At 32.7% G+C, this 25,361-nt stretch overlaps 1 protein-coding gene across 1 annotated transcript; it reads left to right on the top strand.

The window, feature by feature from the left end:
* Positions 1 to 13,074: 13,074 nt before the first annotated feature.
* On the top strand, positions 13,075 to 14,145 carry LOC149551631 (uncharacterized). Its single transcript, XM_089790117.1, has 4 exons — positions 13,075 to 13,091; positions 13,296 to 13,395; positions 13,483 to 13,932; positions 14,029 to 14,145. Exons 1-4 carry the CDS (start codon positions 13,075 to 13,077, stop codon positions 14,143 to 14,145), a joined length of 684 nt encoding a protein of 227 aa, XP_089646243.1.
* Positions 14,146 to 25,361: the final 11,216 nt, after the last annotated feature.

Here is a 25,361-nt window from a genome sequence, read left to right on the forward strand (position 1 = left end):
AATTTTGAGGTTGGTGATGATGAGATGCTTAACTAAGAAATCCTTATTCCATATCTAGGACCCACAATTGAGTCTTGCAAGCCAAAATTGGGGTGCTCTTGCACCATTCTCCCCCCCAAAGAAAACAATTGTCATGGGATAGAAGGGGTAAGTAGTTGAGGATTGATTCCTTTCTTCTCAAAGTCAATTTCAAGGCCCTTCATACATTGTTAAATCTGCCATATTGAATGTAACCAGATTCTATGATGACTTTACACAACTTGTTTAAAATCTTGCAATTAATACTAATAATTTGTTTGTCTTATATTTCTATTCCGTAGCTATTTAAAGTAATTGAAGCAACACTTAAACTATTCATTGAATCTACATCTACATCAGACACTTTGTTTTCTATCTGTGAGTTGATCTTGTTAGTGAACATATTCAAGAGAAATTAGCAATTAATATGTTGGATATCTTTTACTATTTATGTTTCAAAGAAAAATTAAAATATTATGCTTGAGTGGACCAAATTAATGGAGATAGTATTAGATGTTAACTGTGTCAATCTCTTAGTTTCAAGCAATGCAGAAGGAGGCTCTCGTTCAATATGCAATCTCAATTGATATGTATAGGACATCAGGTGGAACTAAAAAACACATGTTTGCATTTTTTATACAAGTCATTAATGTAAACGTGGTGCATTTTTTCAGCTCCACCTATTGTCCATGCATATCAAACATTGGTGCACGTACGTGCATTCTTGATTCGAAGTGGTTGAATCTTATTTTGGATGGGAGGGAGAGAAACTAAAGACATATGGATGCTTAAGTAGATATAGACAGTGATTCTTCACTATTTACATTGTAGTTCTATTGCTAAATTCTTTATTTTGACTATTACTACATTCTACATTTTGATGTTATTAAAAGTAATGTTTAGTTTCTTTGTTGAAATGTGTCATGCCTTCATTCATGAAAATTGATCTCTGCTAATTGCAACCATATTGGTAATATGTTGATTTTAGTCTTCTTAAATTTGTTGTTATAACACTATAGATCCTAATATTCATATAGCACACTCACCAATGCAACAAAACTGGAACATATCTTGAAACTTTTCAACATCTTTTGTAATGCTAATTGATCATGATTTTGTTGTATTTGGTTGCAGGGTACCGAGTAGCAAAATTGAATGAGAAATTGAGATTGTAGGGTAAAGAAAGTATCTCTCCATCATTTGAGTGTAAAATGGGTAAGGACTGAATCTATTTATGGTTTGAATCTAGAAGAAAAGTATCGATGACAATGATTTTTTAAGATTCTTGCATAATGTTGTTTTGTTACATGTTTGGTGTTGAATGAGGGATGTCAATCGATGATCTTCTCTTTCTTATTCCAATTGGATAGAATTTTTTTAAGGCTTCTCTAATTGTAGTAATCTATAAAGGATAATATTGTAATAGAAAAATATCTGGTTGATCCTCCCTTGAAAAGAGATTGAATCCCATCTTATATCTTGCAAGGATGTGAAGAGATGCACCCCTCCAAGCATATATTGGTTGGTTATAAGTGGACATTACACACAATGTTTAAATAAGGAAAAGTTATCAACTATTTGTAAGATACAACTTCTCACATCATCTACCCTCACCAATGTCATCATTCAAAACTCAACTCCTTAAAGATCAAGAAGTCAAACTTTGATCAGTCCATCAACTATTGATCATATTGCAAGGTCCAACATCTGATCTCAATCATAGTTTTTTATCACACTCTCATCATGAGACATCTTATCCTTCCCTATGTCCACACTCTTGGGTTGTTCAAACACATTATTTTCCATCCTTAATGCCCATTGACAACTACCATCACTATCAGTATGTAGACAATAAAATGTAACTTTCCCTCTCTCCCAACCAACCCACATTACATCTTTTCCTTTATCTAGTCCTTAACTCTCTTTAGGCCTAAGGATTTTACTTGTGACATACCCTTGGACTAATATCTAATACTAAACCCCCAATAGCATCCTTAACTTTGTCAAACTTATGACAGCCAACTAAACATGTGGAAAGTCGCTCACCTATCAAACTAGAAAATGCATTCCACTACTCTTATATCAATAGGGTCACTAACTCCCCATAGAACGACAATTGCCTTACCTTGGATCACCAAACAAATAGGATTCTTACACTCCTAATGCTGGCAACATAACAGTCACCAATTACCTTAGATCACCAAGAAAATAGGATTCTTATGAAATTTTATTATTATTATAGAAAACTAGGGTTTTTGTTGAAGTTTTGACAATCATTAGTCAATCTATCGAAGGTTGTTGGCATCGATGACATGGCAATGTCGTTAGAATCTCATAGGATTTTGATGACATTTCGTTGATGTTTCAATGAGGCTTATCATTGATGGCATGGAAATCTCATCGATAACAATCTCCTACTTGTCAGATTTTTTACAAGGCCTATCATCGATGGCATGGCAAGCTCATCGATACCAATCTCTTAATCATCTAGATTTTGATATATCCTAGTGATGGTCTAATGTTGCCTCATGACAGAGATTGGGATCATTTTTGACGGGGTTGTCCGTCAATATATAGACAATGTTGGATTTTGTCAAAATTTTGACAAAATTATAGAGACGCAATTTTTTGACCATTGTCTGTTGAAATATCAACCAACCCTTATCAAAAAATAGGTACAAATTTACTAATGAAAGAACAACATCTGAAGATAAGAGTAGGTCTCCAAGAATGAAAATAAGAAGGTACAACTTCTATAGGATCGTGCTAAGTCAAACAAGGAAATCCAACTATGATCACTAAGGATGGACACACACAAACCACACAAGGAATACAAGAAGAAAGCTAATAACTCACTCACAAAAAATAGTCGCATAGAGAATTACTAGCTCCATGAGCATCAATGTAACCATAGATCCTAGTGTTGTATCATGAGTTCTAAAAATGAATAAGACCTTAATAGGTATTTCATCTATGACAACCAATAGACAAAGATATATCCCAAAACACAATCAAAGATTAGAAAAGATAATGTTTAGTTGTAATACAATGGCTCTCCAACATTTGAAGCTATAACTCTAAGGTACAATAGTTGTTATGCATCTAAGTTTTGTTTTCTGGGTGTTTTGTTTAAGTTTTTATTTTAAGATTTGACTATTTGACATGTAACAAGTGTACGATATTCCCAAAGTTCCTATTGTAGAAACTTGGTCTCTAATACTGAATGTAACACATCACTAGTGAACCCAAGAGAAGTTGGCTAAATATGTTACTAAGTTTACAAAGCTTTTTTTTTTCAAGTTCATACAACATGAATGATAACGATGTAGAAGCAACTTAATCAAAAACACCTTACATACACATGAATACAACACAATTCCAATTATATTTCTCAAAGGTTCCTAAATGTAGAATTACATGTGTGCTAATTTCATTAATTACATTAATCTTAAGTACAATGTACCACAACCATATGTGAACGTTAATTACATCATCTCATACATTAATACATCAATAGAGTTGATACCATAAGGTACACTCAATGACATAACATCCACCGGACAAGTCGTAGGGTATGTAATAAGAATATAAGTACAGATATAATACATCATCCCATAAGGATCTCAAATGATACAAGATACATGAAACAAAGAACAACATCTGAAGATTAGAGTAAGTCTCCAAGCGTGAAAAACAAGATGGTACAACTTCTATAGGATCATCCAATACCGATACAAGTTCGTTGAAATCTTAGTTAGAATAGAATCACTACCACTTAACCACATGGACCTAAATTCCCACTCCTATTGTGTTGAGGAGATAACATCAATCCCACTCAAATAAAAAACAATGAAATCAACAACACAAGCCTAGAAAAGTGATCCAAAAATCTCTATATCTTAAGTGGTTCTATACATACAACAAAAATGATCTTAGAGGCAACTAACACATATAGGAAACCTAAGATGCATGTGGGAAAATATCATCACATGAGCCAACTCTAAGGTTATCTTGGAAATCTCCACGCCCTAGTGACTCTATGGGAATTAGTAAGCTCTCATATAGATAAGGTCACTAACTATTCAAGACCTTAATCAAGCATCTTCTCTCACTCCCATCCTACGTTGTACTAGAACTCAAGGCATGAGTGGGAAACACAATCATCTTATTAGTGTTTTACCCCAATCTCAAAATTTATTAAAATAACACTTACTAAGTCAACTTACAATGAGTTACCCCAAAAGCCACTTAGAGCCCCGACCCCTATTGCAAGCCAGTTCCCCTCTATACACCTAGAAAATCTAGCCTAATGCTTCTAGCAAATAAACTAAGAAAGTTTTAAATCGAAACTACAAAAGACTTGTCATAAATCATCCAGTCGCAAAAATTACGGAAGAAAATGTTGTCTGATGATGTAAACTAATGAAATGTGTAAAATTAGATGTCTCTAATTTTTTTTTTTTTAAATTGAGTGAAAAATTTATCTATTTTGTAATTTTTAAAGTCTATTTTTTAATTTTTTTTAAATTCAAAAAATATAGAGTTTTTTTCCCGTCAAACAAATATATGCAAATGTTCATATTTTGATCTGATTTTGGAATATGTTAGAGTCGACATGTATACCTAGTGCACCAAAAAAGAAAAATTGAAATTCGGCTAATATTTTTCAATTTATAACTGGTCAAAGTCAAAGTTATCATAAATTGACAATTTTTCTATCCCATCAAACATTTTCCATAAAATCTACATATTTTTTAAAACAAATTACATATTCTTGAAGAAGACTCTCTCCTCTACTGCAGCATTAAAAAATAATAATTTTTTAAGATGATTTATTATTATTTTTCTTATTTTTGAATAGACATCTTCCCAAATCTTAAAATACCTACTTGTACTATTTTCAAATTATAACATATTATACATAATCAAAATTTTTAAAAAATTATATAATCATATTCTTGACTTCGAGACCTACAAAACTATATTTTTAGTTTTTAAAAAAACTTCAATTTAGTAAGTCAAATTGGCCTTCAAATTTAGAAGTTTACAGAGTTCTTATTTTTGCTTGTGTGGCTGCCACCTAGGATGCCACATAGGTAGTTTCAGCCAAAACCATTTCGGCTGTAACAGTTTCGGCCGAAAAGGTTACGGCTGAAACACCCAAGCTTATAAAATTGTCGTCAATCACTTTTTAGCTATTTTTTATGATATTTTGAGTCATTTGAAACATGGGGATTATGGCCAGAACCGTTTCAGCCAAAAGTGTTTCAACCATAACCTTGCATGCCACATCGACGGGTAAACTTGCCACATATGTATGACTGAAATGTGTTCGACCGTAACTATTACAGTCATAACTATTTCGGCCATAACCCCTCCAAATATCACAAATGGTGTCACAGGTTTGTGCTTTCACCCTGGAGCATATTAAAGAACATATATCACAAGGCCTATGATCATCAAAACATCAATAACACCTCTCTCAAAGCATGGGGCAAAACATAAATTAATATCATTATCCAATTCATAAAATAGTCACAGAAGAAGAAATAAGGTGACCAAATAAAATATCAACATAATAATGGTTGTCACTTTTATGGTAAAATAACATAAAAATCAAGACATGTGACATCCCTCACAAATACACCCCAAAATTGCTTATAAATCAAATTGTGACTTAAGACAATGTCTCTGGCCAGAACTCTACTGTTGGTGCTTTCCCTATAGCTAGGGTTTTGGGGGTTAGTGGGGATTGACAAAAGGTTGTTGGGAAGGTGGAGGATGGTTGGACATCAATTAAAGGAAAAAAGGGCAAGTCCACCAAACTTTCATTTGATATGGCTTTATGTTCTCATAAGACGGGACCAAAATGTAAATCTTGATGGACTTTGGTTTCTTGGGATGTTTGCCCTCTTGTAGAAAACTTAGATGTGTCCCTCTAGTTTGTTGGGTGGTTTTCCACAGTTGTGTTATGGTCCTCATTGTTATATCTTTCTTCTCCCTTTGTACAAGGTTTCGAGTCCTTTCAAAACCTGTTTTTACTTAATCAAGACAATGTCTCCACGTAGAGCAACACTCTACCCATACAAACATTTTTTCAAAACAAACATACATGAAAATATAAAATATTATCATGATGTTTAAATAAACTTGATTCATAAACATCTTTTAATTTATAACCTAAAAAATATATTATTAGATTCAAAAAATTAATAATTAATAATGTAGTTAAGCGCACTCAGGCTAGAGTAGTACTGTGATGGGTGACCTCCCAGGAAGTCCTGGTGCTTCACCCCTATGAGCATTACCTAGATCCAATTAGTTCTAAGTGTTCCATTTATTCTAATGAGAGATGGATTCATGTTGAAACACTACTCATGAAATATGGGTCATTGAATTTGATTAAAAATCACACTTAAATCCTGATAGCAATATCACAATATTAATTCTATTTATAAGATATTAATTTAAACATAAATTAGATCCAATCACAATACACAATAATATTTACAACTAATTCAATCCCATATTAACAAACATAATTCAATTATAAACTTAAGTATGCATTTCTATTAAATTATAATCAATTAATTATAACTTATCTGAATTATAATTATTTATTGAAGTGTGTCTCAATAATTAGAAGCCTTGCTCAAAAATTACTACCCATACATTTTAATTTATATCCAATTATATTCATCCATAATGAAATTTAAAAAAGAACACCAAATGTCCACAAGTGGACACCCAATCCAATCCAAAAAAAAGTTAAAAATAAATAACAAAACCATGCATTCTTCATATGTGCCATTAAAATTTCCTAGAAAGCAATTAGATAAAAGAAAGAAACAATCAAAACCCACACAAACCCATGCATATATCAAGTTTATAACCATTCTCATGCACTTTCCCCAAATGATAAGAATGGATTATGAAAAGAAATTTAGAAATACACAAAAACTTATTGATCCTATGTGGCTTCACAATTAGACATGGTTTTAAAGTGAAAAACAAGATTGACCATTTACTTTAGCTATCACACATCCGTTAAAGCAAAAAAAATTGTAAAGCAAGAACTTTGGGAATGATTTCCAAGATGGGCTCGAAACATAAAATAATTTTTTTAGGTAACATAGGAGAATAAAAAGGAAATTGAAATTTTAAAAAAGGAGAATAATTTTTTTAGGTAACATAGGAGAATAAAAAGGAAATTGAAATTTTTAAAAAAAAAATAAAGAAACCTTTTTTCTCATGACTTAACATTTGCCATAGGGGAATTGTTAGTTCCTGTCAATGGATACTTATGCATTCATGTAAGTGCTAATATCACATTAACACTAACCAATCAAATCAAAGAATTTAAAAGATTATATGAAATTTCAAATGTTTATATCTTTTTCTAATTTTTCATTATTTTATAAATCATATTTTTCATTCATTCTATTGGTCCCTACTATTTTTGGTGGGGGAGAAAATTAATTTTCTTCAACAAAAATACAAATATTTTCTAACAACTTCATCATGCATTAATGTATGCATTAATTACAACTTTATATTTTCCACATTTATAACAAGTTGATAAGATTTTTTTTTTCAATCATTTTATCTTCCCCCTCACACAATATGTCTAATCAATATTAATTCTCAATAGCAATATAATTTTAATATGTTATATCTTTGTATTTGAATTTCTAATTTTTTTAAAACTTTGATTTTTTAATAAAAGCAGTTAAATTATTACCATTATTTTACTTTTATAAAAATAAATTAAACAATATTATTTTTAATTATATTTTATAATAGTGTTTGTAATATGTATAAGTGATAAGTGTTACAATTTATAAATTATATTATTTATTATTATTAATATTTTTTATTTAAACAATTTATCATTTAATTTAAATATATTTAAAACTTAAATATATATTTTAATATTAAATTAATAATTATATTTTACGTCAAAAAAACATACTAAAGAAAATAAACACCAAAAAAAAAAATTCAATTCTAAAAGATATATAAATTATTATTAAGTTTTTTATAAACTATGTATTAAAATTAAATAGTTATATTCTATTTCTTATTTATTACATCATATTTATTCATCAACATCAAATTTATATGTATTACATCTATTTATTATTTACATACGTACATATTAAATTATATAGATATTATTTCATAATTAAAAATTACTTAATTTTATGAAAATTTTGGAAATATAAAACATGAACCTTCAATACATTTCATTTTTTCTTATACAAATGTGAGTTTTAATATAAAAATTAAATTCTTAGTTTCATTAATTAAAATATAATATATTTTAATTTTTTATTATAACCATGATTTTTATTTTGACTATTTGTTTTATTAAGAAAAATAATTATATTTAATTCTAACTCTCTCTCTCTCACACACACACAAAACTTATGTTGGTATCACTCTATCTCACTATTTTATCTCTCTTCCTCTTTCTCCTTTATATCATCTATCATTTTTTCCTCTTCATATATGTTTATGTTGTTATTGTTTTATATTGCTATCTATCTCTATCTAATGATTAAAAATAGTGTGACTTTCATTTGATAATCAAGATGAGAATAATACATAGTTGGGGGAGTTTTTCCAACTACTTATGGTTCTCTAGTAGCATGCATAACATGTTTAAACATATAATGTGATACTCCAAATTCTTCATCACTTCTTCAAGTTCTATAATTCAAATATTTGTATGGATATCTTTTCTTATTGTACATATTTTAAATTGTCGATGTAGAAAGTGCAAATTTGTCTAAAGCATATGTATTGATCGTAGTATGATATTAAGTACTTAGTGCCATATTGGGGACTTTGGCCTCTTATTCTTGGGCTTAAATGCCCAAAGATATAATAAAATAACACGAGAACTTAACAACAAAATATGAGCCATCCTATCATATCACAAGTGCAAGTGCATTTCTAGGATGAGAATTTAACAACAAAATATGAGCCATCCTATCAAATCAAAAGAAAAGTTCATTTCTCGACAAAAATTAATGCATTCACAATGTTTATTTAGAACTATTTAACCTTTTTCTCACTCATCTACACCTCTACAACCATTATGCATTAGGCAGGAACTATGACGCATTGTGTCTCTTGTTTTTAATTTGAATTCAAGAAAGCAATTTGCATAGTTAGCAAATATTGCAAGAAGGAAGAGAGAGAGAGAGAGAGAGAGAGAGAGAGAGAGAGAGAGAAGTATGATATATATTATTCGCTTTTTATATTTTTTTCAATAATATTTTATTTAGATTAATCAAATCTAAATTTTTGTAATTGAAATATCTGAATTCTATTTAAACATAATTTCCTCAAAGACTTCCAAATTTATGTTTGAGCTATAGTTTTTTACACAAAGAAAACTAATATTTCTTTATTCAAACTATTAAACAAATGAAAACTCAAATCAATTGTTTTTTATACTTTCCACATAAACAACACCAATTCAATTTTCACACAAAATCTAACTAGGGTTTCCAACATGCAAACCCTATTTTAATTTATTAATTCTCTCTGATGCATGTTAATTTCATTTTATTAATTTATTTTCCACGCTCACTTTATTGCACTAGTAAATTTCATAATATTATTTTAATTATCAATTAATATTTATAACATATTAATAATATGCAAATTGACAATTAACAGTTATTATAATAATTACATTAATCCATAATTGAGTCTTTTATTTAAAAACAATATTAATTAATTTTTATTTATTAAATAATCTTATATTTAATGTTTCTATTTTTCAAGAAATATAATTAATTTATGATTTAATTAATCTTTATTTAATTTCTTCAGTTGTCTCAACACCACATTCCACAACAAGCTGCCTAACATACAACAAGCAAGAAAACATACTAAATCCAAAAATGTCACATCACCTTGACAAATTCAAATGGGTAGTCAATCAGATACTTGCCAATTATTTCAGGAAAATAAAGGATTAGGTTGGGATTTGGAAATGAACATTATCTCCCCTCTTACCTTTGTTGATAGTTTGGTAATAAATCTATGAGATGTGGGTGTGTGTGTGTGTGTGTGTGTGTGTGTGTGTGTGTGTGTGTGTGTGTAAGTTTGCTATTATATTAATTATACTAATGAAGGGACATGTCCATTCATTAGTATAATTAATATAATATCAAACGTATAATTAATATAATAGAAAACTTATATATATATATATATATATATATATATATATATATATATATATATATATATATATATATATATATATATATATATATATATATATATATAAGTTTTCTATTATATTAATTATACGTTTGATATTATATTAATTATACTAATGAATGGACATGTCCCATGAAGGGACATGTCTCTTTTTGGCTTATTCCTCATACAAATTTAAAGAAATCAATGCATTTGGAAAACGCATACCAAAAAACATGGCAGTTGTAACGCCTCGCCATGTGACCCAAAAGAAGTTAACCTAAAGTCTTCACTAAGTTTGTCAAAAAAAGAAATTGTTCAAAGATGATAACTTAACAACAACCAATATGGCCACTAATATCACCTTTACCAGTTTGGACTAGGATACGCAGAAAGCCCATGAGCAGATGGTCGAGGAGAACCAGAAGATTTATGAGGCAGCCCAGGCCATGCAGGATCTCGAGAGGAAGAATGAAGAGTAGCCCTCTTGTTCTATCTTTTTGGATTTTTTTGTATCTTTTTTGACTTTTGGTTGTGGCTTTTGCTAAGTTCTGCTAAAGACAATTTGTTTTTCTGGCCTTTTCGTTGGCCTTTGTTGTTGGCTAGGCCTTGTGCTTATTATCAGCCATTAGACTAGTTTTATTCTGGCTGGGTTTCTATTGCTTATTTTCAGCCATGTTAATGTAGCTACTTTTGGGTTTCAGGGTCCCTATAAAACCTGTTTATCTTATCAAAAACAACAATAGAATAATACAGTGGAAGCAATTAACATACACTCATACATCAACAACACATAAATAGGTTACAACTCTTAAGGGTCCCATGACGTTGAATCACATTTAAGTTTAATTAATAATAAATATAATATATAATAAATCCACATCAAATAATAATATACCAGTATGAATCCATTTAAATAATATACAATTATATATGATGCCACTTGGCAATAAACAAAATGCACAATCATCCATTGTACAGGTCACAGGGTATGAAAGGATGAAATAATATACAGCATGAAATAAATTACATCATCTCTTAAGATCTTGTGAAATCAAATACAATACAATAGTACAACCATCCATCATAGAAATACAAGAACAGATAGAAAGGAACATCTACACAAACACATCCAGCAGCAGCATCTGATGGTCGGATCTTAATGGTATAAGAAAAAGCACTACCACCCGACCTTATGGTAACCCAAAAAGGTCCACTCCCACCGTGCTGAGGAGATAGTCTCAAGTCCCAAACAGGGTATCAATCCCAAAATCAAAAGTATTATCTAAATTAAGGAAACCCTAAAAGTAATCTAACTCAAAGGTTTTAAGATAAATTACATCTAGACCTAGAGGCAACACAGACACATAGGAAATCTACTATGCAAGTGGGCAAGTGTCATTCTATGAATCAATGTTAGAGTTACCCTAGCAGTCTAACTTGACCCCAGGCCCCTAGTGACTTTATACGGCACTAGTATCCTTTTGTACTGACAGGGCATACTGACAATGCATGGTCGCAACCAAGCATTCTCTCTACTCCCATCCTAGTCTGTACTAGCACTCAAGGCATGGGAGATAACATACAAAGACTCTTATTAGGTTCATTTTATTCCCATTTAGTGTAGTATTTTCACTTATTAAACAACTTACAATGGGTTACTCTGGTAGCCACTTTGGGCCCCAGCCTTCGTTGCAAGTCACTTCCTAAAATTACATATAGATAACCTACCCTAAGCTCAGTAAAATCAAAAGATCACAAAAGACCACATACCATACATCAATTCTTAAAAAAGCAACTGACAAGTACTAAAAATCACTGATCATAATCACAGGTTCCACCAATACGATCATCCTAACAGGACTGATCCCAAAATCAAGTATACATAAACCAATCCATGTCATAACATGACATCACCAAGAATAAATCATACAAACACCTTAGTCCTATAAAAGCAACTGGAAAGAAATCCAAATACAACCAATCGAAGACTCAAAGGTTATATCAGATAGATCACACCATTCATGTTAGTTTCACACAAGAGCACTGGAAAGCAATAATAATCAATGCATCAAAACATCTCATAGAGCATACTAGACACATTATCGTGGTTGAGTATAAAATATCAAGATCAAAACATCATCATGGCATCACAAAACAAAACTCCCAAGCCTCTGGTAAACATCCTGACTAGCCAAAGCTAAGTCAAACCCGAAAACCCAAACACTAATAAATCACATGTCACATAAACCACATACAAAAGTGAATTTCATAATTCATTAGGTTTTGAAAACCCTAAAGTTCAATATTTACTAAAGGTTTTCAGATTAAATCATAGACAATTCTATAATGGAAATTAATTTTCTCAAACAAGGGTTTCAACACAAAGAAATTCTAAAAATAGAAACATGATAGATACGAAGAAGATAGGAATTAGAAGAATGAGCAACTACTGCACAAACTCGCGAGATCTTACCTAGATCTGATGCTAAAACAATGAACGCACAAACATGCAAGAATCTTCCTTTTCCTTCGAAAACCTTCTTTTCAAAAATTGGCTCCTCCAAACCTGTGTGTTTAGAAATGAGCTCTAATTTCCTTAATAAAGAGTTTTTCCCCCAAATAAAGGCTTTGATCATGCAATTATATGATAACTCTTTGTCTTTAATTACTATATTTTAATTTTCATGCACACACTTTATTCAATTTAATTAAAATAAACTATATTAAATTAAATCTTTCTCTCCCTTGGTAAACTTGTACAGGTGGAAGGATGAATGTGTGCGCATTTCAGTCTACTGCTAGGGCCTGCGTGCCCTACCTCAACCAGCGACTATGCTAATCTCTGCACTGTGTGTTTTTTTCATGCTTGTGTGGGTCTGTACTTGTTGTAGCCTGGGTGGACGTTGCTAGTTTGGGTGACTTGGTCTTCATTTCGTTGTGGATGGGCGTCTGCTATCTTTTATTGTCACTGTTGCATCCTTGGTGGGGGTCTACGGTGGTTTTGGGTGAGGGGCTCCTGCCCCATCTTTTCTTATTTTTTTTGCTATGTGCAGGCTCCGAGAGAATGAGCATCTTGGTATCATCTCCTCCCTGCCTTCTGGTGGAGATTTTGAGATGGGTGATCCGGCTTCGATTGTGCATGCCAGCAATAAGGTTTTGAATGGTAAATCCTAATTGGGGGAAGGTGAATCCTCTTCAAATGGGAAGATTTGACTACAAAAAGTTAATGGATGTTTGTAGAAAGTCGATCTTAGGCCAATTTTGGTTATTCAACCTAAGAAAGTTTCAAGGGATGTCAAGTACTGGAGCAATCATGCTCTTATTTGTAAATTTTTGGGCCTTCGCCTTTCATTTCCTATGTTGGATTCTTGGGCCCGCCGGGTGTGGAACCCAAAAGGAGATATGGAGATTCTGCTAGCGGCGAATAATTATTTCATGGTTATCTTCTCAAGTATGTCGAACAGGAATAAGGCTTTTGAAGGTAGTCCTTGTTTCTTCAATCAAGTAGGTCTCTTCATCAAGCCTTGGCACACAAACTTTAACTCAGCTGAGGAAATCCCTTCTCGAATTCCAGTGTGGCTTCACTTGTCGAGACTTCCTTTGGAATTCTGGAGGGAACATATTCTTCATTCAATCTTGATGCTTCTTGGAAAACCTGTGGGATCGGCTACACAGACTCAAGATCGTAAGGTAATCTTCTTTGCTCGTATTTTTGTATAAGTTGATTTAAATAATCCACTCCCAAATTCTATGGAGATTTGTATGGGCTTAGTTTCCTGGATACAGCAGTTGGATTACGAGACCCTACCGTTTAGATGCAAAATCTACCATGAGTATGGGCATTTACTTCGCAAATGTCCCAGGAATAAGAATCCCACTTTGGATGCTCCTGAAACCCCCTAGGGAGGACAAGGGGAAGGCTAAGTTATCTTATGAACTTGTTGATAGTGAGGGGTTTACTCAGATTAAATCTTGTAACAGAGGCAAAGGTAAGAAGAGAACCTAGATGGATAGGCAGAATGACAGCACCTTTAACAGGTTTGAGGCTCTTGGAGAGATGGTCCAAGAGGAACGTATCCCAGTTGAGCTCTTGTCTGAGGCCAAAGGGTAGCATGAGATTCAAGTAGGGGATATGTAGAGAGAGGATCAAATTCTATTTTCAAGGGTTCTATAGGACGAGTAGCTGGATATTGATTTGCCTCCTCTTGTATAGGATATTGGAGATCTTTGTGGGTCACAAGGTTCAAAGGGCCTAGTCTTGGCGGCATCTGACCCCCTTTTGCCCAAGGGGACCTCTGATTCCACAAAGAGTAATAAGACTCCTCTTGTTTTAGGCATACAATAGAAATCCTTCAAAAAGGGGCCTTTAGATAAACCATCAAAGAATGGTAGGAAGACTGATCAAGAAAAGGTGAAGATTATGGATGAAAATTTGGTTGATTCTAGGTCTATGAAACCCATTGATTCTCATTTCTCCCACCCTCATAAATGAATGTGTTGTCATGGGATGTAAGGGGGTTGAACAACATCCCTAAACAAAAGGCTATTCAGAGATTAATTGAATCTCAGTCTCCTGATATGGTCTTTATTCAGGAAACTAAACTTTCATTGGATGGTTTGGCTAATTGTACTACGTGTATTTGGCCCCTAGGCTCTTGGTAGGGGGTGGATGCCTTGAATAGTTTAGGTGGGGTTGTTTGCTTCTAGGACCCAAGGAAAGTCTCCCCCTTATGGTGGATCTCCACTTGGTCCTCCAACTCTTTGGTTGTCACTAGCTTTGAGACTGGTGAAAGGTGTCTTCTATCTAATATTTATGTCCCTACTGATTTTTCAAGTAAGTCCCAACTATGGGCTCATATTAGATTCATCCGGTCCTTGGACCCCTTTCTTCCATGAATTATGGCTGGAGATTTTTATGTAGTTACTAGTTTGGAGGAAAAGCTGGGTGGGCTAGCTAGGCTGGACCCATCTTCAAATCTTCTCAAAGATATGATTGGCTCATTGATTCTCATTGATGTGAAGCCAACCAATGGATTCTTTACATGGAATAACCAGAGATGTGGTGGTGAGGCTATCTCGAAAAGGCTTGACAGATTTTTGGTTTCCTGCTATTGGATGGACAACAGGTGGATCACCAGTTTCAAAATTCTTGACTGGAGTTGTTCAGACCACTGGCACATTAAGCTCTCCATCTCTTCATATAGAGTCACCAAGAATCCCTCTTTCAAATTCCAGCTGATGTGGCTTAGAGATTCGTCCTTACCTGATCTTATGGTGGATTGGTGGTATAAGGGAATTTTTACTCATGGTACGGCCATGTACACTTTTAGTAAGAGGCTTCAACATGTGAAGTACAGGCTTAAGAGATGGAATAAATAGTGTTTCAAGCATCTTCATGTTCAGAAGACTACTGCTCAAACCAAGCTGGATGATATTACATGCCAGATTTGTGACCATGGGTTGAACTATGAGCTAAGTAAAGCTAGGTCCTCAGCTCTTAAGGATCTGGAAGAATGGGAGTTTCGGGAGGAGATTTTCTGGAAGCATAAATCCCATATCGATTGGCTCCAGGAGGGGGATAGGAACACTACTTTTTCTCACAAATCTGTTGAGGCACAAGGCATGGGAACTCTCTCTCCTCTCTTGTCTTAATTAATGGAGCTCAGATCTTCTCTTGTGAAGATATCTCTAGGGAAGCAGTCAATTACTTCTCTGCTCTCTTCTCTAGGGAGGATCTTTCTGCAGGGCCTAAGGAGTGGGACATCTTCGATTGTATCCCTTACCTTGTTTCTGCTAAGATGAATGGCGCCCTCTTAAGCCCTATCTTGCTTCCTGAATTGGATAAAGTTGTGTTTAATATGAAGAAAGGTAAGGCCCTTGGCCCAAATAGTTTTCCGATTGAGTTTTTCAAGAATTCTAGGAGATAATAAAGTATGATCTCCTAGATGTGGTCTAGGAATCACATAGGAATAAACAGATGCTGAAGTTTTTGAATTCTACCTTTTTGGCTCTCATTCCTAAGAAGGAAGGGGCAAATCAATTGGATCAATTTAGGCCTATAGCGTTATGTAATGTTGTCTACAAGATCATCACCAAATTGATTGTTGAGAGGCTCAAGCCACTCCTTGGTTCTTTGATCTCTGCTGAATAGGGTGGCTTTGTTGACGGAAGCCAAGTTTTGGATGGAGTTGTGATACTAATGGAGGTTGTACACTCTATGGCTACTTCTAAGGAGAAAGCTATTTTCATTAAATTGGACATGGCCAAAGCTTATGATTGGGTGAGTTGGGAGTTCTTACAAAGAATTCTTTTGACTTTTGGGTTTGCTGAGGAGTGGGTGGATTGGGTTCTTAGCTGGGTGACCTCGTCCTCCTTCTTAGCTCTTATTAATGGAGAACCTTTAGATTTGTTTGGTGCCTCTCGAGGACTTTAGAAAGGGGACCCTTTATCTCCCTACTTGTTCATTATCATGATGGAGGGTCTTGGTAGATTTCTAAAAACTCAAGTGTGGCAGGGTCTTATCCAAGGTTGGAGCTAGAAAAATGATCGTTCTTCATATTCTCATCTTCAATTTGTGGATGATATCAGATTGATGGGCATGGCTAGAATCAATGAGGCGATAAACATTAGGAAAGCTCTAGATACCTATTTGAAAGCATCGGGTCAGAGAATTAATGATGATAAGTCTTTCATTTATTTCTTTAATACTCCTCGGCTTATTCAAAACAGGATTGCTAGAATTCTTAGATTCCAAATTGTTTCTCTTCCTTTGATGTACCTTAAGTTCCCTTTTTCCTTGGGTGCTTAGTGGAGGGATTACTAGCACGGGGTTTTGGATAAATTCAGGAGTAAGGTTAGTCATTGGACTTACAGATGGTTATCTTCTACTGGGAAAGTGGTTCTGCATAAGACTGTGGTACAGTCTCTTCCCATTTACGGGTGTTGTGTTCAGGTCCCACCCTCTAATTTCGTGAGGGACTTTGATGTTTTATCTCGACAATTTCTTTGGTCTGGTAGCCTTCTTTCCTCAAAGTGGAGCCTGGTCAAGTGGGAGTTTGTGTGTAGGCCAAAACATGTTGGTGGCCTTGGGCTTCATTCGATGGCTCTTGTTGTCACGGCCTTGGCTACCAAGTTGTACCGGCGATGGTGTAACAATCAAGACCAAGATTGGGTCAAGATTCTTTACCATAAGTACTTTCTTGGTGTAGATTTCTCTGAGATACCATGACTTCCTTTGGTGGGTAAAGGCTCCTATATCTGGGATACTCTTAAGAAGGGATGGCCACCCTCCCATTATCTCTAGCTTTCCCCAGCTTCTTCCCCTTTCCTACACTTTTGCTAATGTTGGTTGGCTTAAGGTGGAGCATTTTAAGACTGTCAAATGCTTGGGACAAGTTGAGGTAACTTGCTAGAAGGATTTGCAGGAGTGGCCAATGGGTGGCTCGGATGAGGATCGTGCCCTCCTTTCTAAAGTTTTGGAGAATAGGTTCTGCAGCTCTCTTAATGGGAGGGACAGCTTGGCTTGGGGTCCTAGTCCTAAAGGTAAATCTATAGTAGCTCAAAGCTATTCTATACTTTACTGGAACCTACACGGTTTGGTTGAAGTGTGCTGGTGGAAGAAGGCTTGGAGTAACTTTTGTTGGCCCAAATGTAATTTCTTTTTATGGCTGGTGGCTCAGAAGAAGTGCCTCACTTGGGAGAATCTTTGCAAACAAGGTTTTCAAGGGCCTTCAGTTTGCTTTCTTTGTTTGCACAATGAGAAGTGTGCATCCCACTTGTTTTTTCTCTGCCCTTTTTCGAGAGAGATATGGAATAGATGGTGGGAGGCTTGGTGTCATGGTTATATTCATGCTACTTCCCTTATTGATTTCTGGGAAAGCTTGGACAAACCTCCAACAAAGACTTCTTTCTTATAGATTACCTGGATGGTTGGCCAAATTTCTATCCTCTGGAACCTTTGGCTGGAAAGGAATCGTAGAATTATTTGTGGTTCCAAATTAGGAAGTTGCCAACTATGGAAGATGATTCTTAATAGGCTCCAAGAAATTATTTTTGCAAAGTTTGATATGTCTGAGACTATAGCTCCTAAGGATCAAGTTATGGTGAAGAATCTAGGCCTAGGAGATAACAGTCAGGGATGCAGTCTTGGAAATAGACCTAGCCATGTTAAGCAGCGGGTTATTTGAGATGGGAGGTGGTCTCCTCCCCCGACTAGGATCTTGAAGATCAATATGGATGGTTCTTCTCGGGGGAACCTTGGTCATGCTGGTATTGGGGCTATTGGTAGAAATAGTGATGGTGGTGTGGTTTTCCTCCTCTCTATTTACAAGGGTCAACATTCTAATAATTTGATGGAGGCCCTGGCTATCAAGGTTGCTATTGAGCGAGGTTACTCTTTAGGGTGGCAGAAGGTTATCTGTGAGTCTGACTCTCAGATTGTTGTGGATATGCTAAATAACCAGAGGTTGGAGGATGTTAGTTGGCAACTTACCTCTCTGGCCAGACAAATTCTTAATCTTTCTAGTTCCTTGGACTCTATCTCCTTTCATCATATCCCTCGCGAGTGGAACAGAGTGGCAGACTATTTGGCAAAGTGGGCTTCAAAGAATGTGGGTGGATGGGATATTAACGGTAGGGATGAATTACCTTCTGAGTATTGTAAGATCATTGAACAGTTGCTTCTAGAGGACAGGAGTATGTAGTGTTGTTTTGGGCCTTTGGCCTTTGCTCTGTAACTTGGACTTGATTGAATAAATTTTTACCCCTCTCTTTGTCCCAAATTTAAAAAAAAAAAAAAGCTTTCTCTCCCTTATTAAATCATGCGACGTTTTTAATATAATATTTATTAATTTAACTAATAATATTATTTAGAGTTTATTAAAAATGAAACTCCAAAATAAATTATTATTAAATTAAATAAATATAAATACGCCTAAATTAGAACTTTAATCAAATATTTTAAATTTAATTCTTTCGTGCACATTTAAAGAACTTTTATATTAAAATATTCTTTTATATTTTCTTTTCCTCCACTTATTAATTAGTGCAAGCACTATTTAAAACATAGTTTATTATTTAAATTAATAAGAATAATTAAAGCTCCTTATTTAAATGCAACTCTAATCTAATAATTATTAATTAAATAATCCTAATAAAACAATATTAAATCTTTAATCTTTTAATATTTCAATTCTATTTTTATCCAACTTCTTAAATTAAACTTTTAACATAAATATTTTAAACTGAAGTACATATTTAATTAATTTCTAATTAATTAAATAACATCATATCCTAATCTTTCTTTAACCAATTTTTTAAATTTAGACCTTTTTATTTAAAGCATAAATTTAATTAGTTTTTAATTAATCAAATATTCACATATTTTAATATTTTCTTTTTAATCAAATAATATTTATTACTCAACTAATAATATTATTTAGAGTTTATTATTAAAATTAAACTCTTAAATAATAATTATTAAATTAAATAAATATAAATATAATAAAATTAGAACTTTAATTTAATGTTTTAAATTTAATTCTTTTGTTTAATTAATTTTTCAACTAATTAAATATAATTAAATATTGAATTTTCTATATACAATTTTCATGCAACAACTTTAAGCAATTTAAATTAAAATATCTTTATTAAATTAATTTTCTTTCTCACTTTAATTAAACATGAGAGGTTTTTAATATAATATTTATTAATTTAACTAATAATATTATTTAGAATTTATTAATTAAAATAAAACTCCTATATAAATTATTATTAAATTACATAATTATAATTATGCCAAATTAGAACTATAACTTTACCTTTAAATTTTATTTTTTTAGTTAAGTAATTCAAAGACATTTTTAATAATATATATATTAACCTAATTAGTAACATTATTTAGAGTTTATTATTAAAATAAAACTCCTAAATAATTATCATTAAATTAAATAAATATAAATATGTCAAAAATAGAACTTTAATTAAATATTTTAAATTTAATTATTTTATTTTATTAATCTCTCAATTAATTAAATATTGATTTTTTAATTAAATTTTCATTAAATTGTCTTTTAATTTGATTTGATTATTTATAATCACCACAAACCCGCAAAACCAAAAATGACAACTCAACTGAAGGCAAAGAACATAATCAAACTCTAGGGTCAAAATCACGAATTCATGTTGCTTGACGAATTCAGATGGGTAAACTAACTCAAATACTTGTCCTATTTTCTAGGACAATTGGCTTAGGGTTTAGGATTTGAACTCAAGAGTTATCTCCCCACTTATACCATTGAAATATTACGATAGGGTACACTCATCTTGGCAATTCAAGGAAGTCTATACCCGATACCTGCAATATGCATAAAATCCATGCATCTACAAACACAATATTCTAAACTAAACAAGCAATGGCAAGAAGTGGTTCATCGTGTAGGTCCCGACTAGTAGGTGACTACGACTCCCTTTCTCAACCACATCAGAAACGTCAAACATAAAGAAAACATACACGCACACCATACACATGCAAGTGTGGGGTAAGTATCCCTAGAAACCGCATAAAAATCATCTTTCTAACTTACATCAATCAATAATTGAAAGTCAATACATGAACATAAATATCATTATCGAACATAATCATAGCACATGACTAAAAGAACCCGATCAAAACAAATTAGAAAAGTCAAGTAGGGGTAGGCATTACATCTACTCCCTCTAGAATTAGGCTTACTCCTGGAAGCCTACAAGAAAGATAAACTAAACTAGGGGTAGGCATTACATCCACTCCCCCTAGAATTAGGCTTACTCCTGGAAGCCTACAAGAAAGATAAACTAAACTAGGGGTAGGCATTACATCCACTCCCCCTAGACTTAGGCTTACTCCTAGATGCCCACTACAATGACTGGGGTAAATAAAAGTCAAAGAGTATTATCTACAATGTCAAACCAAAAATCTCATTTAAGAAGCTAATACAAATAAGTTAACTATGTATACACTTTCAGTCAATTAGAGCAATATGATTTTGGTTTAATAATAAATCGAAAGCCATATTGATCAAACATTTATCTTTTTAACAAATACTGAAATAGATCCCCTAAAATAATCCAAACAAAAGATCAACATAATATTTTTAAAAACAATCAAAGGCATACTACCTTCAAGCATAGTCATAAGAAAATATGTCTGAAAACAAACTCAAGAGTTATCCATCTTTTGCCTTTTTCTATGTTTCAAGTATCAAGTCTAAAGTTTCAAGTTTCAAGTTTCAAGTTTCCAAGTGTTCAAGTTGCAAAAGATACATAACATTGTTTATGTTTCATTCCAGTTCAACTAGCTCAAGTGTTCAAGTTTGTCATAGATACACATAACAGCTCAATTTTTGTTTCAGTTCAATTAGTTAACAACTAGCGGCGTTCCAATATACCCAGAGCTCCCAATGTAGAAACTTAGGCTCTGATACTAGATGTAATGCCCTACCATGTGACCCAAAAGAAGTTAACCTGAAGTTTTCACTAAGTTTGTTAAACTTTTTTTTTTGTTCAAAGATAATAACTTAACAACAACAGAATAATATAGTGAAAGCAATTAACATACACTCATACATCAACAACACATAAACAGATTACAACTCTTAAGGGTCCCATGATGTTGAATCACATTTAAGTTTAATTAATAATATATATAATATATAATAAATCCATGTCAAATAATAATATACTAGTATGAGTCCATTTAAATAATATACAATTATATATGATGCCACTTGGCAATAAACAGAATGCACAATCATCCACTATATAGGTCGCAGGGTATGAAAGGTTGAAATAATATACATCATGAAATAAATTAAATCATCTCTTAAGATCTTATGAAATCAAATACAATACAATAGTACAACCATCCATCATAGAAATACAAGAATAGATAGAAAGGAACATCTACACAAACACATCTAGTAGCAACATCTAACGGTCGGATCTCAATGGTATAAGAATAAGCACTACCACCCAACCTCGTGGTAACCCAAAAAGGTTCACTCCCACCATGCTAAGGAGATATTCTCAAGTCCCAAACAAGATATCAATCCCAAAATCAAAAGTAATATCTAAATCAAGGAAACCCTAAAAGTAATCTAACTCAAAGGTTCCAAGATAAATCGACATCTAGACCCAAAGGCAACACAGACACGTAGGAAATCTACTATGCAAGAGGGCAAGTGTCATCGCACGAATCAACCTTAGAGTTTCCCTAGCAGTCTAACTTGACCTCAGCCCCCTAGTGACTCTATGTGGCACTAGTATCCTTTCGTACTGACAAGGCATACTAACGATGAATGGTCGCAACCAATTGTTCTCTCTACTCCCATCCTAATCTGTACTAGCACTTGAGGCATGAACGAGAACATACAAAGACTCTTATTAGGTTCATTTTATTCCCATATAGTGTAGTGTTTTCACATATTAAACAACTTACAATGGGTTACCCTAGCAGCCACTTTGGGCCCCAGCCTCCATTGCAAGCCACTTCTCGACATTACATATAGATAAACTACCCTAAGCTCAGTAAAATCAAAATATCACAAAAGACCACATACCATACATCAGTTCTTAAATGAGCAACTGACAAGTACTGAAAATCATTGGTCATAATCACAAATTCCACCAATACGATCATCCTAACAGGACTGATCCCAAAATCAAGTATACCTAAACCAATCCATGTCATAACATGACATCACCAAGAACAAATCATACAAACACCTCAGTCCTATAAAAGAAACTAGAAAGCAATCCAAATACAACTGATCAAAGACTCAAAGGTTATATCAGATAGGTCACACCATTCACCTCAGTTTCATACAAGAACACTGGAAAGAAATAACAATCAATGCATCAAAACATCTCATAGAGCATACCAAAAACATTATTGTGGTTGAGTATAAAAGATTGAGATCAAAATATCATCATGACATCACAAAACATAACTCTCGAGCCTCTAGTAAACATCCTAATTGGCCAAAGCTAAGTCAAACCTAAAAACCCCAACACCAATAAATCACACATCACATAAAGCACATACAAAAGTGAATTTCATAATTCATTAGGTTTTGAAAACGCTAAAGTTCAATATTTACTAAAGGTTTTCAGATTAAATCACAAAAAATTCTATAATGGAAATCAATTTTCTCAAACAAGGGTTTCAACCTAGAGAAATTATGAAAATAGAAACACAACAGACACGAAGAAGATAGGAATTTGAAGAATGAGCAACTATTGTACAAACCTACAAGATCCTACCTGGAGTTGATGCTAAAACAATAAACACACAAACACGCAAGAATCTTCCTTTTCCTTTGAAAACCCTCTTTTCAAAAATTGGCTCCTCCAAACCTGTGTGTCTAGAAATGAGCTCTAATTTCCTTAATAAAGAGTCTTTCCCCCAAATCAAGGCTTTGATCATGCAATCATGCGAAAACTCTATCTTTAATTACTATATTTTAATTTGCATGCCCACACTTTATGCAATTTAATTAAAATAAACTTTATTAAATTAAAACTTTCTCTCCCTTATTAAATCATGCAACATTTTAATATAATATTTATTAATTTAGCAAATAATATTATTTAAATTTTATTTAAAATAAAGCTCCAAAATAAATTATTATTAAATTTAATAAATATAAATACGCCTAAATTAGAACTTTAATCAAATTTTTTAAATTTAATTCTTTCATGCACATTTAAAGAACTTTTTACTTAAAATATTCTTTTATGTTTTCTTTTCCTCCACTTATTAATTAGTATAAGCACTATTTAAAGCATGCTTTATTATGTAAATTAATAAGAATAACTAAAGCTCATTATTTAAATGCAACTCTAATTTAATAATTATTAATTAAATAATCCTAATAAAAAAATATTAAATCTTTAATCTTTTAATATTTTAATTCTATTTTTATCTAACTTTTTAAATTAAACTTTTAAAATAAATATTTTAAATTGAAGAACATATTTAATTAATTTTTAACTAATTAAATAACATCATATTCTAATCTTTCTTTAACCAATTTTCTAAATTTAGAGCTTTTTATTTAAAGCATAAATTTAATTAGTTTTTAATTAATCAAATATTCACATATTTTAATATTTTCCTTTTAATCAAATAATAGTTATTACTCAACTAATCATATTATATAGAGTTTATTATTATTTTTTTTAAAATCTTAAATAATTATTATTAAATTAAATAAATATAAATATAATATAATTAGAACTTTAATTTAATCTTTTAAATTTATTTCTTTTATTTAATTCTTGTATAACAAATATCTCAATGTTGAGGACCCTATTTCTATCTTCAGGATTAGTAATCCTCCCAAGGGCTCCGAATGTTGGAATTTTATGCTAAAATGTCATGATCTCATTGATAAGTTTCTCACGTGGGATGTTGGTTTAGGAGACATGGCCTTATTCTGGGAAAACTCCTAGGATGGCCATCCTCCTCTAGTGTCCATGACATTCCTGCGCAACTTAAAGCATCTACTAATGACTCTTTGGGGGAACAAAGTTAGTGACTATAGAATTAAAATTGAGTTGAATGGTACGGATTATTGAGTATGGAAATCAGTGGAAGGTTTGGGTGCATATCCAGAAAAGGTTGGAGCTTTTAATAAGATATTGGCTGATAGGCCCATCAAGCAGACTAAGAGGAAAGATGTACTTATTTGGATGGTAGCTAATGATGGCAACTACAGAGTTAAAGATGGATACAAAGCTTTATTACAATCCCAAAATTGGGACAGGGTCAATATTCCTCTCAAGCTCTATTGGGATATAGCATGCCTTCCTAAAGCAGGCTTCTTCCTATGGCTAGCATTCCAAAATAGGGTTCCGACAGTGGACAGGCTTGTTAAATTTGGGATTCAAGGCCCATCTAGATGCATCCTATGTAAACAAAATTTTGAAGACTTGGACCATTTATTATATAAATGTCCTTTTTCACAAAAATGCTAGGAGTGGCTTAGATCTAAATTGGAATGGTATTCGTTGTTTCCTCTATCCTTTCGAGATTTCCTTATAGGTTGGCCTTCTAATTTTGGTAAGGGATTTTATAGTAA

The sequence above is a fragment of the Cupressus sempervirens genome, chromosome 6, assembly GCF_028749045.1.
Source record: "Cupressus sempervirens isolate cs-2001-9-10 chromosome 6, ASM2874904v1, whole genome shotgun sequence".
Taxonomy (NCBI): Eukaryota; Viridiplantae; Streptophyta; class Pinopsida; order Cupressales; family Cupressaceae; genus Cupressus; species Cupressus sempervirens.